The sequence below is a fragment of the Leuciscus leuciscus genome (genome assembly GCF_965113295.1).
Source record: "Leuciscus leuciscus genome assembly, chromosome: 2".
NCBI classification, from domain to species: Eukaryota; Metazoa; Chordata; class Actinopteri; order Cypriniformes; family Leuciscidae; genus Leuciscus; species Leuciscus leuciscus.
Window position 1 is genome coordinate 30,119,404 of NC_138726.1, and position 16,061 is coordinate 30,135,464.

Genomic DNA, 16,061 nt, shown 5'->3' on the forward strand with positions numbered 1-16,061 from the left:
ATGGCACCACGTAATTAAACAAGTGTCATTTTGTGCAATTTTCTCTGATTGGTTTGCGTGATTAAAGACACCTTTTTTTTTCAGATTTCACATTGTGATGCTCCAACATAATTTCCTATAACACCTGTGGTAGTTAGTGTAGTTATGCAGCACAATCTCAGTCACTTTATGGACCCCGACTAATGGCTCTTAAAATGTAATTTCTTTCCACATACATAGTATGACTACTCTGTCAGCTAGAATAAATAATATGCCATGTAGAATCTGATATGCTGTCAGACAGCAACATGATATCTTATCACCCTTGATATTAAATGGCAGTCTCTAATGCAGTGATATTGTTATAAATAAATAATTAATATGTTTTCTGACTTGTTCCTCAGGGCTGAACAGCTCATGCACTGTCATAGTTAAAGTTCTGGATGAAAATAACAACCCACCTATCTTCTCCCATCATGAGGTAAGGGGCTGTGCACTATGGGTACTACTATGTCTCTGTTATATATTATTTTCAGTTTTGTGAATGACATACATTTTCTTTTGGACTCTTGATGTTGTTGCTGTCATCTCAGCCTCTCTCTCACTTTCGTGTGTGTGTGTGTGTGTGTGTGTGTGTGTGTGTGTGTGTGTGTGTGTGTGTGTGTGTGTGTGTGTGTGTGTGTGTGTGTGTGTGTGTGTGTGTGTGTGTGTACATAAGGCCTGTGTTCTAGAAAATGTGATTTACAGAGTCAGATGAGATAAAGAGCTTTCAGGGAGAATCCATGCTTTAATCTTAGGCTTATGGGCATGTAGTAATTTAGCTGTGAGTGTTTCTTTTTTAGTTTTGAGCACTACAAATGGACAATGCTCACAGCTATAATTGGATGACACCAATTACGACAGTTTATTCATATTAATTCTGCATTTTACCAGAAATTATGTTATATTCAAGGTACCAACCACATCAGTTATTAGTTTTACATGTTTCATTTATTTGTATCAGTTGATATTAGAAACTTAATTGTACATTTTAATTTATCTTTTTTTACATTTAGATTATGTGTGTTAGTTGATTGCAATTTAATGTAGTGTATTTAATGTAGCTGTATTTAAGCAAATCTCAAAATGAATATCCAGTTTTGACTGTACTTTGTAATGTTGTGAAGCCGATTGTGAACTGATTTTAGAATCTCTCATGTTAACATGTGCATCCATAATTACATTCAGTGAGCAAATGTAATATATAATTCTGTGATGAGCATTTTTACAGAACATGTCTGATTCTGCTATTTTTGGAAGAGTTTCTTACCCTGAGGTGATGTTCTAAATATGACCACTTACTAATTTGTAGCGCTGTCTATTTATGGTACATGAGCGCATTCACTTATGCAGAACAGCCCTGAGCGCCTTTCTTATGTCATCATCTTTGTTCATTGATGTGTCTGAGTTGAATAATAAACAGTGAGATTATGATCGCTGACTAAAATGACTGGAAGAGGTGAGAAAAATGAGGGATGGAGAGCGGATAGAGAACAGAGCGGATGCAGGATGGAGGCAGGCAATGGTCCCTGATTTCTGGAAAACACCCTGCGTGTTTACGCCTACGTGTTGTGAATAATACAGGAGATGTATGTGGGTGCAGACAGAGTGCCGGTGTAAAGATGGAGGGCAGCTGCAGTGGAGGGGTAAAAAAGCAGTGCTGGCTTGAATTCAAGAGGTATATATAGATCCTCTTTGAAATAAGCTCTGTTCTGCATTCTCGAAACAACCATAAATCTCACCTCACTGGCTGTGTGCCTTCTCATTTTTATTATGTGTCCCCCATTTCGTTGACAATGAAGTTTAGTCACTATGAAGCAGCCTCAACTTAGATGGATGATGTTTGGATAAATTGTGCTGTACTTACATTAATGAACAGCATTGTTTGCAGAAATGAACACACATACATTTTCTACTCTCCTGATAGGCATTCTCCGGTCATGCCCACATATTCAGCTAATATTCTGGTTCCTTTTTACCTCTTTTTTCTATTTTTCTCTCTCTCTGGAGGTACATTTTTGAGAGGGTCATGCCTGTATGTCAGGAGTGAAGTAGTTCTGAAGGTCAACAACAATATAGCAAGCGGTCAAGGTTGTCTAGTTAGCATAGTGTGGTTAGCTCCATCGACAACAGTATAAATAATTATAATATTCTCCATTTTAACATTATAAAAGTCTTTACTATCTTACTGAATTTTTTTATTTTTCATTTGATAGAGCTCTCCTCTTAACTGGAGATCATTTATAAATGGAAAAAATGTTATGCATCCATTTGTTCAGTATGTTTTCTAATCACACACATCTTCATGGTTAATTTATTCTCCATTTTATCATAATTGCATACACATTTAAAAATAAAGGTTCCAAATGGTGTGTTTTGCCATGATTCCATAGAATAACCATTTTTGGGTTCCCCGCAAAAGCCTTTCAGTAAACAGGTCTTAAAGGCACGTCTCGGTTACGTATGTAACCCTCGTTCCCTGAGGAGGGAACGGAGACCTTACGTCAGTGACTGACGAATGGGGGTTTCGCTTAGAAGCCTATTACCTTCGAGTTCTTACAAAACGAGAACTCCCGGCTGTTCCAGCGGTTGTGGCAGGGGGACGTAACGTCTCCGTTCCCTCTTCAGGGAGTGAGGGTTACATACAGAACCAAGACGTTCCCTTTCGTTCAGTCACGCCGAGTTACGTCAGTGACTGACGAATGGGGGTCCCAATTCAATCACGCCACAGTGGCAGTCTTCCAGTGCCCTGCACAAGTCTGAGCTCCCTGTCGTGAGACTAGCAAGGACGAAGGGCTAGGCTTAACGCACCGACCGGCACTTTCTGGGATCTTCTCAGCGAGAAGAACACCAGGTGATGAAGAGGTTCCATTTCAGAGCATAGGCGTGTCTTGTGGACAAGGCCCTAGCAGAAGTGATGGTAGCCACCACCTGAGGTGGTAGGGTACTCAAACCTGCCGCGTCCCGTCCAGAACCCACACATGCAGGTTCCATAGATTGGGACATGGGTGCCAGAGGGTGCCCCATCTCTGAGAAAGGAGGTCCTTCCTCAGAGGAATTTGCCAGGGAGGGGCTGTCACGAGGAGCATCAGTTTGGAGAACCAAGTACGGGTGGGCCAATGAGGCACAACCAGAAGGATCTGCTCCTCGTCCTCCCTGATCTTGCACAGGACTTGTGCAAGAAGGCTCACTGGGGAAAATGCATACTTGTGGAGGCCCCGCAGCCATTTGTGTGCTAGTGCATCCGAGCCGAGGGTCCCCTTGGACAGGGAATAAAACCAGCGGCAGTGTCTGGGGAGGCAAACAGATCTACCTGTGCGTTGCCGAACTGTTCCCAAATCAACTGAACCGACTGGGGATGGCGCCTCCATTCCCTGGGATGTGGCCGAAATCGTGAGAAATCGTGATTCATGCAGCTCTCCCGGATTGAAAATGGCTTGAAGCGACCTCAGATGCTTCTGACTCCATAAGAGGAGATGGCAGGCGAGTTGCGACATACGGCGAGAGCACAGACCACCTTGTCGGTTGATGTACGCTACTGTCGCCGTGCTGTCGAAACGGACTAGTACGTGTTGGTCCTTGAGCAACGTTCGAAAACGGTGCAGAGCCAAACGTACTGCCAGCAACTCGAGGCATTTGACATGCCAAAGGAGTTGGGGTTCTGTCCAGGAGCCCACCAGAGGTTCGACCATGGGGTGAAGGTCTGATGGCAGGCCCGAGTAACTGGTACTCGGAGCATGCCCTGTTGCCATGCCCATCTCGGGACTCGATTGCGAAGTCGTTTTCCATACCGAGAAAAGAGATCCTCTGCACGGTGGAGAGTTTGTCCTTTTCCCAGTTGACTCGAAGGCCCAGACGGGTGAGGTGCCGGAGCACCAAGTCCCTGTGTTCGCAAACCTGCTCTTGAGAGTGAGCTAGAATCAGCCAGTCGTCCACACAAGCCCGATGCTTGCGGCTGCCCGGGAAAGCATGGCAGTCAGTTCTGGATCAGACTCGGGCAATGCTGGCACCCCCAAAGGAGGCAACACAGCCGAGTCTTCATCTCCAGATGACTCAAGCCCACCTTGTGATGCGGCGATAGACATGATGTCATCTGCCGGGGCGCCAAATGAAACGCTGGGCCCGCCATAAGACTGGCCAGCGACCTCATCCGGAAACCTCACGGGTGGAAGAGGGGGGTGTGGCCTGAGGATTTGTCGGGTTGTTCCACACCGACATGAGGGCCCTGGCCTCAGATCACCCTGGCCACCAGCCAAAGTATCCCCTCTCGTGGAGAGAAAAGATTGCCGTGTGGCAGAAGGGACTCTACCGCAGACCCATGGAATTGTTTTGCCATTGGCTCGTTTTGTAAGAACTCGAAGGTGATAGGCTTCTATGCGAAACCCCCAACCCCCAAACTCTGAGTGACTGAACGAAATGAAACCATTTTTTCTTACTGTGAGGAACATTTAATAAAGAACCTTTTTCTGCTATAAAGAGCCTTTTGTACAATGAAAAGGTTACATGGATGTTAAAGGTTCTCCATGCAACCATCAATGTCAATAAAGAACCTTTATTTTTAAGAGTGTATAGTCTCTTTGAAATCTTTCTTTTGTTTTTGTCTCTCTAGTATGGACCCTTCCACCTGGCTGAGGACTCCTCAGTGGGCACCACAGTTACTGTAGTGTCAGCATGGGATGCGGATGAGTGGGGTGGAGACAGCTGGCAGGTGGACTACAGACTTGAATCTGGGAATGAGGAGGAGGTTTTTACTCTAGTGACAGACAGACAGACCAATGAAGCTGCCCTCATCCTTGATAAGGTATCATCTCTGCCTGACTTTACTACTGCCATTTATAGATGCGTAGATAAACATTAAACCAAGTTGCACTTGTTTTAAAGAAGGAGCTTTAAAGTAACTTTCATTGGTCTGTTCTTTTTCACTGAAGTGAGCCACATTCAAAATGGGACTGACACTGCATATGCTCATTGTCAAATTGTCAAAATGTACGATTGCTCATATTCTTGAGTTACTAAAATTATTCCTGTTTACCTTCGCTGAACAGTTACATTTATACTAACTAGTATTTTTATAGGTAACGTTAAGTGCATGGATGAGGTTTAAAAGTTAAGTTTTTGACCACTCAACCCTCAAGAGTTCATACACTTTTCAAGCAACATATTTCATGAAAATATGTTGTTGTTGTAGTTTTTTTTTTATTGTGTATATACTTTTCAAAATTACTGTGAGACAAAACTTGGCACCTGTGTGAACTAGAAATGCCTTTGGGCCCAGTTGTTTAAAAGTAATGGCTCAGAAAAATGAAGAAAATTATGAGAAAATGTATAGTATAATTTGTTTCCAAATGCCACTTGGTTTGATCTAGCGCAATGAATTTAATGCATTTTTAAGTGGGGCTTTAGGTTTTCCAATACATTTTTGAGGCCGTTAAATAAAAACAAACAGTTAAGTCTTTCTTTAGCTGGCCATTCAGCCGGAGCTCAAGGCCCGATCCTCGCCGTGACCTACATTCCCTTCAGGTGATGCAGTTGTTCCACTGCAGGGTCACCACAAGCACGTGATTAGTGTCACTGATTCCCTTGATCTTGAACTCTGTCCACCCTGTCTGTGATATACAAACCGTTTGATCCATTTCTGACATATTTTATTAATGTGCTAATAGCTTTTCATCAGACTGCAGGCTGGGAGGTGGTGACATTACAACTGATATATATTTGTAGCCTATGTCAAGGAGCTAAGCCATTTGTTTTACATTGTGTTTATCTGTTTTCTAGTTTATTCTGCTTAACTCTCTTGGATGTTGATCTGTGCCTCAGTGATTAAGTAATTGTATTGTATTCTTAGTTAGCACTAATTACAGAAGTTTTCAGCATGCACAGTCAACACTGGAGACCACAAATAGTAGAAGGACTGTTTTTAAGGAAACAACAATAAATGTAATTTGCTGTTGCCTTGAAGCATGTTAGAGCAGTGGGCTGATGTTTTAACAGTTGTCAGGAGCTATAAACAATGTTTTTGTGTTCGATTTTATGCAGGGATTGCCTGAGGATTTGAGAACAGCTCATTTCTTGTCCATGATGACGGGTGTGCTGAACTCTCAGATGTATTCTGAGTGCAGCAAAAGGACAACTTATTATTGCATGGGAAGGGCACAAAGCTTTATGTAACAGTTTTAGAAATTCATTATTGTAAATTCAAATGATTGAGTTTTGAAAAAAAGATAAATGTAGTATTACATTTAGTCATTTAGCAGACACTTTTATCCAAAACGACTTACAGATGAGGAACGTCACAAGCAATGTGTCATATAAGCGCCAACAACACTCACAGTACCACAATGCAAAGTTTCAGATAAAATGTTGTGAAAATACACAACAATAAGTTGAGTTGTTTCCTGAAGATTTTGATGAGTAACTTGGGTGGAGGTTGGATATTCATTCCACCACACAGAGAACAAGACTTCTGGAAAGTGGTTTTGTATTTATTTCATAACCTTTTATAACTTTGTTTATTGTTGTGTTTTGCAAAGGCTTTATTAAGACAAGAAGGGTCTTATTTTCTTGATTTCATAAAGCATGAACCTGCAAGACTGTGTCTTTTTTCATCGAACACTGCCACCTGGTTCCTGGCTGCGTTTGATTTGTAAATCCTAGCTGTACACTGGTCAACTGATGGGTTGGCTGGGATGACAAATGTAATATAGGCAAAGAATGACAGAACAGCAGGGTCTGGTCAGAATGCTGTCTGCTCTTAAAAATACAAGTGGATAAAGTGACTTTAATGAATTAAATTAAGTGAAATTTGGTTGTAATATTACTAGTGGGGAAAAAACAGCAATGCTGTTCACTTCCCGTCAGTAGCATTAGTCTTTTTCTCTCTGTCTCTGTCTTTCTCTCTCATTTTCTGTTTTCTGGAAACACGCACACATTTAACATTTGCATCATCACTGACATCATCAGTTATTCTCAATTATAGAAAGGATGATTTTTGTTGTTGATTTTTCAACAAACACACATTAGAGGTGCAAGTGTTGAGAATTAAGTTAAATGAAAAATGAAAATGAAAAGATCAAAATTACCGGTAGGGATAAAAAAAGTGCTTTGACATCAATAATGACATGTCATTACCACCCACTTCTAAATCGTACTCGGTTACTAACGTAACCTCGGTTCTCTCTAGAGAGGAAACGAGTACTGCGTAAATCTTACGCTAGGGGAAATCTCTTTTCCGCGAGATACTGAAGCCAAAAAATTATCCTTAATTTTGAAATAATGTAAAACGCGTTGCGGCAGCATGCAGACATAGGCGAGACAGCTCGCGCGCCTATTGGCTGCCCTGCGGCAACTGCAGCAGCCTATCGATAAGGCCCTATCGTGACGTCATCACCAATGGGGGCGCTTCGCGCCCCATACGTCACGTCCCGCCGAAACGGGCGTGGCCTGGGGCTATAAATATAGCATCGAAAGGCTAGCTTACCGGTTTTTCATCGCCGGAGCGAACCGGAGCGTGCGCAGGCACGGCAAGATACGCAGTACTCGTTTCCTCTCTAGAGAGAACCGAGGTTACGTTAGTAACCGAGTACGTTCTCTTACGAGAGGTACTCTCGCACTGCGTAAATCTTACGCTAGGGGAAACAGTGTAAAACGCCGTGCATGCTATGATCCAGCACCAAAGTCCCAAGGGCAGGTGCCCGGGCTCATGTAGTACATGATCATAAGTGACTCACAGAGAGCCCAGGAAGAGTGGCTAGAATAGCATCATTCCTGTAATGCAGCATCCTATAAGAACAGTTATAGTGATGGTATTTATTCAGTCAGGGCGACCCCGGCCTGGACTGATGAATATAGTGGGTCTTACACATTGCCCATAGAGCTGCGCGATCTAAACGAGCGTTGCTCGAGCTATTTCGGTATTCTGGGCTGGACGTACTCGGGGCAGACAGTACCGATTTTTAGACTGAAAGCAGCTTAGCTTGCAGAGCGGGAACCTCTAGGTTATAAAACCTTATAAATGTAGACGGGGAGGCCCAGCCTGCCGCCATACAGATATCTTGCAAGGCAATCCCACTAGACCAAGCCCACGACGAGGCCACGCCTCTCGTGGAGTGCGCTCTGACACCTAATGGGCACTGCAAGCCCTTAGAGGTGTAAGCCAGCGCTATAGCATCGACTATCCATCTAGATAGACTCTGTTTCGAAACGGCGAGTCCCTTAGAACGTCCGTAGAGTGAAACAAAGAGCTGCTCCGTCTGTCTGAAAACAGACGTGCGGGACACATAAGCCCTTAGCGCCCTGACTGGGCAAAGGAAGCTGGCGTCCTTCTCCTCGTTAGAGACCGGCAGGGCAGACAGGGAAATTACCTGGGCCCTGAACGGTGTGTTGAGGGATTTAGGGACGTACCCGTGCCTTGGTTTGAGTATGACTTTCGAGTCATTTGGCCCAAACTCCATACACGTCGCGCTCACTGAGAGCGCTTGTAAGTCCCCTATGCGCTTCACTGAAGCGAGAGCCAGAAGAAACACCGTTTTGAAAGACAAGTGTTTGATATCTACTGACTGGATAGGCTCAAATGGGGCACCCTTCATGGCCTCCAAGACCGTAGAAAGGTCCCATATGGGGACTGAGGGAGGTCTGGGAGGATTTAACCTCTTAGCTCCTCTAAGGAACCGAATGACCAGATCGTTCCTTCCTAGTGACTGACCAAGCGTTGGTTTGGAAAACGCTGCTATAGCCGCCACATAGACTTTGAGCGTGGATGGGGCTCTGCCTTCATCCAGTAGCTCTTGTAGGAAGGAGAGAACCTCCGTCACTCCACAGTCCAGGGGTAAAAAGCCGCGTGCTGTGCACCAGCTGGAGAACACTGACCATTTTGAGGAATAGAGCCGTCTCGTAGAGGGAGCTCTAGCCTGCATGATCGTGTTTAACACTCCCTCTGGGATATCAGAGGGTACCCGTTGATGGCCCACGCATGTAGGGACCAAAGCTCCGGGCGAGGATGCCAGATCGAGCCCCTGGCTTGAGAGAGGAGGTCCCTCCTCACTGGTATTGGCCATGGGGCAGTGCTCGTCAGCTGCATAAGAACTGGGAACCAAGCCTGGTTCTTCCAGAACGGAGCAACCAGTAACACTGAGCATCTGCTTTCCCTGATCCGCTCTAATACCTGAGGTAGGAGCGTGATGGGGGGAAAAGCATAGAGCGGGCAGCGGGGCCAGACGTGGGCCAGCGCATCCCTGCTCTTTGAGAAAAATTCCGGGCAGTGAGCGTTTTCTTGAGACGCGAACAGGTCTATCTTTGCTCTGCCGAATGTCTGCCACAGCAGTTGGACTGTCTGCGGATGCAGTGACCATTCTCCTGCTGGAACATTGTTCCTGGACAGTCTGTCTGGTCCCACATTCAGGTGGCCAGGCACATGCGCTGCTCTGAGAGAGCGCAAATTGTGCTGAGCCCATACCAGGAGGCGTTTCGCTAACCTGTAAAGGTTTCGGGATGTGATGCCTCCCTGGCGATTTATGTAGGCTACCACTGACATGTTGTCCGAGCGGACCAAGACGTGGTGTCCTGCTATTTGGGGACGAAAGCGCCTCAGCGCGTTGTTGACTGCCATCATTTCCAGGCAGTTTATGTGCAGAAGCTTTTCCCGTTCTGACCACTGGCCGAAAAACGGTCTGCCCTCGAGCAGTGCTCCCCATCCCGAGGTGGAGGCGTCCGTGGACACCACCTTCACACTCGAGGAAGTCCCCAGGCTTACACCTGACTGGTACCAGTCGGTCGCTCTCCAGGGTATCAGTGCTGAGACGCATTTCTGATCGACCTTGAGGCGAAAGAGACCTGAAGTCCACGCACGACGCGGTACTCGCGCTTGTAGCCAGAACTGCAGTGGGCGCATGCGAAGCAGACCCAGCTGGAGAACTGTGGATGCTGCTGCCATGAGACCGAGCATCCTTTGAAACTTCTTTAGCGGGACTATAGTGCCGCGGCGGAAGGTTTCTGTCATGCGCTGAATAGTCAATCTGCGCTGTAGCGATATTTGAGCTGTCATTGACAGCGAGTCCAGTTCTGTGCCCAGAAAAGATATTCTCTGACTGGGAGACAGTGAACTTTTCGCCCAGTTGACTTTGAGACCCAGATTCTCGAGATGTTCGAGTAAAATGGTTCTGTGTTCTATGAGCTCCGTATGTGACTGAGCTAGAACCAGCCAATCGTCCAAGTAGTTCAAAACTCGCATTCCCCGAAGTTTCAGGGGAGCGAGGGCTGCGTCCATGCACTTTGTGAATGTACGGGGTGCTAGGGACAGGCCAAACGGTAGGACTGTGTATTGATAAGCCTGGCCCTCGAAGGCGAATCTCAAAAATCGCCTGTGACGTGACGCTATTTGTATTTGGAAATACGCGTCTTTCAGATCTATTGACACAAACCAGTCCCCGTGGCGAATTTGTTTTGAAAGCGCTTCGTTCAGTTGTCTTAGATCTAGAATGGGTCTGAGACCCCCGTCTTTTTTCGGAACCAGAAAATATCTGCTGTATAGCCCCCCTTCGCTCTGAGCTTGAGATAAAGGCTCTATTGCCCCTTTGCTCAACAGTTTCGCAATTTCGGTACGAAGTACACTTGCTACTTCCTTTTCTACCGTGGTTTCGACTCGCACCGCACAACGGCGGGGACGTCGAGCGAACTGTAGCGAATAGCCTCTTTCTATAATGTTCAGCACCCATTCTGATACACCGGGAAGCTTTGCCCACGCATGTGCATGCATAGCTAAGGGTTGAATGAGATCGGAGCTCTGGTCGTGACATAGTGGCGACCGGGGAGCTTCGGTATGCTGTATTATAGACACCGCATTTGCAGCGCTCGAGGCGGGGAGTGTTTTGATCACAGCGGGCGGTTCGCCCGCGCTCGGCTCTCTCACTGCAGGTAGCTGAGAGACGGCGAGCGTGGGGGAAACCGAGGGATTCGTCATGTCTGTGAGTGAATGTGGGCGCAGGACAGCGGGCACATTTGCACTGAAAACACCATCGACCTGAGTCGGTTGTATGTGTGTTGGTTTCGTTTTTACAGAAACCGAGAGACATGCAGCGTGTAGTGTTTGTGGGCACTGGGACGTGGGCACGTTCACTACATTCTGTGCGCAATCGACATGAGTCGATTTTATGTGCGCGAGCCCTGTGGGGCGGGCTGTGTCTGTGTGTAGGAATGGGCACTGGGCAGTGGGCATTTTTACTACACTCATAACACCGTCGGCCGTGGCCGGAATACCAGAAAATACGCTCTTTACAGGATTTATCTGGGTCGCCGTGAAAACGGCGTTTGTGTACAGGCAAGCGGGTAATGTAACCGACTTGTTTACTGTAGAGTACACTGGAACAGTCGCATGTAATGGAACTGGACGAGCGGGAAGTTTTGGTGGAAACCCGGCCGCAGCGGGGCTTGAACACCGTCGTTTTCCTAAGCTGGCTAGGAAGACTTTGAGGCCTCGGGCTTCATCTCAATCTTCGGCCGAGTCCCACGCTGTGGGGGGCGGCGGCTGGCAGAGCGAGAGCGTGGTCTCTGGTCCCGGGCCTGTCGACGCTGTGAAGCGGCGGCGGGGGGCGGCGGCTGCGAGCTGCGAGCAGACGGCTGTTTAGAGCGGCCTGATGCGGAGCTAGAGCGCTTTGGCAAAAAGTGCTTCATGGCCTGCGACGTCTTTTGTACCTCAGCGAATCTGTCCGCGAAATCTTTGACGGACGATCCAAAGAGGCCAGTAGCAGAAACGGGGGCGTCGAGGAACACAGAGCGCTCCGAGTCCGGCATTTCTGAAAGCGTCAGCCAGAGGTGTCTCTCAGCAACGGTGAGAGAGGCCATGTTCCGCCCTATGGCCTGTGCAGCGGATTTCGTAGCGCGGAGAGCGAGGTCCGTAGCGCTCCTTAAATCCGCCACGTTGACTGCTTCCGTGCCTTCCTCGTCCAGCTTTCGGAGAAGGTTAGCTTGGAAGATCTGGAGAGTGGCCATAGTGTGTAGCGCTGATGCAGCCTGCCCAGCGGCGGTGTAAGCGCGACTGTGCAGGGTAGAAGTAGGGCGGCAGGCTTTTGAAGGTAGCGCCGTCTTAGTCCGCCGTCCAGCAGAGGGCGGGCAAAGATGGGCTGCTACTGCCTCCTCCACTAGAGGGAGAGCGAGGTATCCTCTGTCTTTGGCACCGTCCACCACGGAGAATGCCGCCGAAGCAGAGGAACGCAGCCTGGCTGAAAAAGGGGCGCTCCAAGACTTTGCCAGTTCTTCATGAAGCTCAGGAAGAAACGGGGCGGGTCTTGAGGGCGTGGAAACGCGGTCCCCTTGCAGAAAACAGCCGTCCAGACGGTTGCGTGTAGGCTCGGCGGGCGCGGACCACTCGAGGCCGAGGCTCTCTGTGGCCTGTGTGAGCAGACGCATCAGCTCAGCTTCAATGCTGGCCCGTTTTCCTGACGACTCGCGGGCAGAAGAAGGGGCGAGGTCCACAGAGCTCGCCCAATCCTCGCTGTCCGAAGCCAGGATAGAGCAGTTGTCCTCCTCGAAAACTGCCGCTTCTTCCTTGTCATCTCCGGCGGAAGCGGCTAGCGGCGGCCACTGTCCGGGAGTGAGAGACTCGAGAGAAGCAGACGGCGAAGCTGGCAGGCGCACCGGCGAGCTTTTCTCGGTGGGAGGCTCAGGGATCCGCTGAGCACGGCGCTTTTTACGGCGCGGCGTCGAAGCGGGAGGTGCAGGCTCGTGGAAAGTTGCCATGCGAGTCCTCAGAGTCGCCATAGGCATAAGCTCGCAGTGAGGGCATCCGCCGTCAGCGAGCGCTAGAGCCGCATGTCCTTCACCCAGGCAGGAAACGCAGATGACATGGCGGTCCCCGTCGCTGAGTGGGGCTCGGCACGAGCCACAGGATGGACGAGACATCTTGAAAAAGACGCTCTGCTCTTTTAGAGAAGGAGTGTGAGTCGCGGCGGCGAACACACACAATGCAATAAAAGGATATAACGCCGGATAGCGTAGCAGGAACGGTGGTTGAAGGCGGCGCGGCCAGCGACTCCAGGTACCGAACTCGTCCCGCTGAAAATGCTGTTTCCACGGCGCGGCTTCTTCTCTCTGGATCCAGCGATGCGTGAGCTCCGCTGAAGAGATGAAAAACCGGTAAGCTAGCCTTTCGATGCTATATTTATAGCCCCAGGCCACGCCCGTTTCGGCGGGACGTGACGTATGGGGCGCGAAGCGCCCCCATTGGTGATGACGTCACGATAGGGCCTTATCGATAGGCTGCTGCAGTTGCCGCAGGGCAGCCAATAGGTGCGCGAGCTGTCTCGCCTATGTCTGCATGCTGCCGCAACGCGTTTTACATTATTTCAAAATTAAGGATAATTTTTTGGCTTCAGTATCTCGCGGAAAAGAGATTTCCCCTAGCGTAAGATTTACGCAGTACGAGAGTACCTCTCGTAAGAGAACGACATTTATTTGAACTCTGTTACCTTTTGCATCACAGCTATGTTTTCCTGGAAGACAGCCCAGTGTATAGCATACAGTCAGAGTGACGACAGCAGGTTGACGTCCAGAGAAATGTCTGACCTTCAGTCTGATGAATGACATCACAGCATACAATGGGTCACACAGAACCTGATTTGAACACATTTTTCCTTCAGAAATATAGTTTGACTGTGACACATTGTGATGACTTGTCAGACACTCTCCAATTTTGTTATTTTGTCCTGGACTACATTGGGCTGGTACAGATTAGGAGAGCTGCTTGTGAAAATCAGAGCACTGCTTTTTTTTTATTTATTTTTTTTTATTAACACATAGTGGCATTATTTTTTTTCTTAAAACCATCCTCCCAAGCATGAAAAAAAAAAAAGTGATATACTAACACTTCATTGGTCACTTGCATGTAGGTGCTGGACTTTGAGCGGGAGAATGAGTACATACTGGTACTGAGCGCTCAGAACCCAGTTGCTCTGGTGCGAGGCAGATACGGACCAGCATCCACAGCCACTGTCACCATTTTCATCGATGACATCAACGAAGGACCCGTTTTGTCTCAAAGCCACTATGAAGTCACTGTCAGAGAAGGGGAGGAGCCAGGACGTGTTATTGCCACAATCAGAGGTTATGACCCTGACTCTCATCCAATCAGGTAAAGTGATATTTCACTAATTTAAATAAGTAGTAAATATAACCATCGGTCACAATGTAAATGGTATCTATACATCGATTCATGCCTTGAAACAATTTCCATCTGTCGCATTCATTAGTATACTAAAGAGAGCCTCGGACCACTCATAAATTCAATGCTTAATTAAATATTTCCACTTGCTGTTTATGAATTAATGTTGTCCTTTGTCTCTAATAATAAATAAATAGTAAAATTGTGATTGTATTTGGGAATAATTGGGATAAAAGTATAAAAGGATGTGCATGTGATCTGAATGCACATCAGGAAACTATACATTTTGAAATGCTTTGATAAGCACACCTAACAAATTGCAATAGATTGCTGATATTCTTATTTGCAATTTATCTGTAATTTTTTTTATTTTTTTTTTATTCAGTATTTGACTGTTCTTTTCTCAGGTATTCACTGAGAGGAGACACTAAGAAATATTTCTCCATTGGGAAGTACTCAGGAGAGCTCAAGACAGTCCAGGCTTTAGACAGAGAGGAGAACAGCACCTACACCATGGAGGTGGTGGCTGAAGATGGGCGTAAGAAATATTTGTCTCCCTCCTAATGCTGTACATTCACTGAGATCACTTGGTTTGTTCACATATACACTCAAACGAATTAGGTGTGAAAACTGGCTGAAGATGGGCGTAATAAATATTTTCCTCCCCCCTCATGCTGTACATTCACTGTGGAGGGCTGTCAATTCATGTTGTTTGTTTGAATAAACATGTCTATCAAATTGAAATTATTATACAGAGCAAGTGCAAGAAAAAGAGGCTATAAATGCAAGACATCTGGGAAAATCAACATCCCTCTGCTTTCTCTTTTTCAAAATCATCAGTGCTGCTGAGACACTTGACATTTCAAAATGCTGTGACAGGCTCTATTCAGTATCAAATCTCATTGGAAATTCTGGGCCACATCCACACGCCGTGAGTGAAATCTCAGACATTTTAACTAGCGGTAAATGAGTCACCAGCTGAGATGTTGCAGCATGTGTGTGTGGAACAGAATTCCACATTGTTCCTACGCACCTGAACGGAGGGGTGCATATCAAAGTCTTGAGGTGTGAAGGTCACATGGTTCACCCTCCAATTACCTTCTTTCTCCCCATCTATGCTCTCAGATGTGAAATCAGTCCAGTCCAGAATGTTCAGTCACAAATGTTTACGGGGGAGAAAGAAAGGAAAGAAATGAGACTCCCGGTCCTGTGTGGTCTTGAGTGGTGAACCAGGGTCTAAAATGGGAGGAAGGGCATACGAGGAGAGATAAATTAAGAAACTATAGATACATTTTTGTGTCAAATATTCAAATCTGTTTACAAAATGTTAAGAAAAAATACTATTTTAAGTTAACTTTAACCTATCCCAAAGTTAACACTAGAAGTGCCATGGCGGTCATTTTGACCGTTTTGAATTTTATATCTGCAATAACTGTTGAAAAAATAAATAAAATCCTGCCGGTACCTGACTTTTCCTAAAAGTGTCTGTATTTTCATTTAAAATGTTTTTCATATAAATTGCACATAAGGCAAAAAAAACAAATGAACATATTTACCTATTGCGGCCATAGACGGTCATATTGACCGCACTGAATTCCGCGGTATTATTATAGGCTATACCAATATACACAACAATAAAATGTGGTAAAAATACACAAAACATATTCAACAACAAATCATTTAAATGTAATGATATTCAGAACAGAACAAGAATGAAAAAAATAACTATAAACAAGCCAAAATGAAATACTTTATAAGCGAAAGTGAAAGTAAGCGGCGTTAAGCTCACGTAATTCTCTAATTAGAATCAAAATGTTTCAACATTTGCGATGTATTTGGATGGTAAACTATTTTAAACTAAACTACTTTATTATAGGCTTTGTACTTCACTCAC

At 46.3% G+C, this 16,061-nt stretch overlaps 1 protein-coding gene across 1 annotated transcript in view; it reads left to right on the forward strand.

The window, feature by feature from the left end:
* cdh16 (cadherin 16, KSP-cadherin) overlaps positions 1-16,061 on the forward strand; it is a 41,817-nt gene that overhangs the window by 15,924 nt on the left and 9,832 nt on the right. The window contains exons 11-14 of the mRNA XM_082161857.1: positions 384-460; positions 4,628-4,819; positions 13,896-14,137; positions 14,575-14,705. Of these exons, the coding sequence (XP_082017983.1) occupies positions 384-460; positions 4,628-4,819; positions 13,896-14,137; positions 14,575-14,705 (642 nt within the window). The remainder of the gene's footprint in view (positions 1-383; positions 461-4,627; positions 4,820-13,895; positions 14,138-14,574; positions 14,706-16,061) is intronic.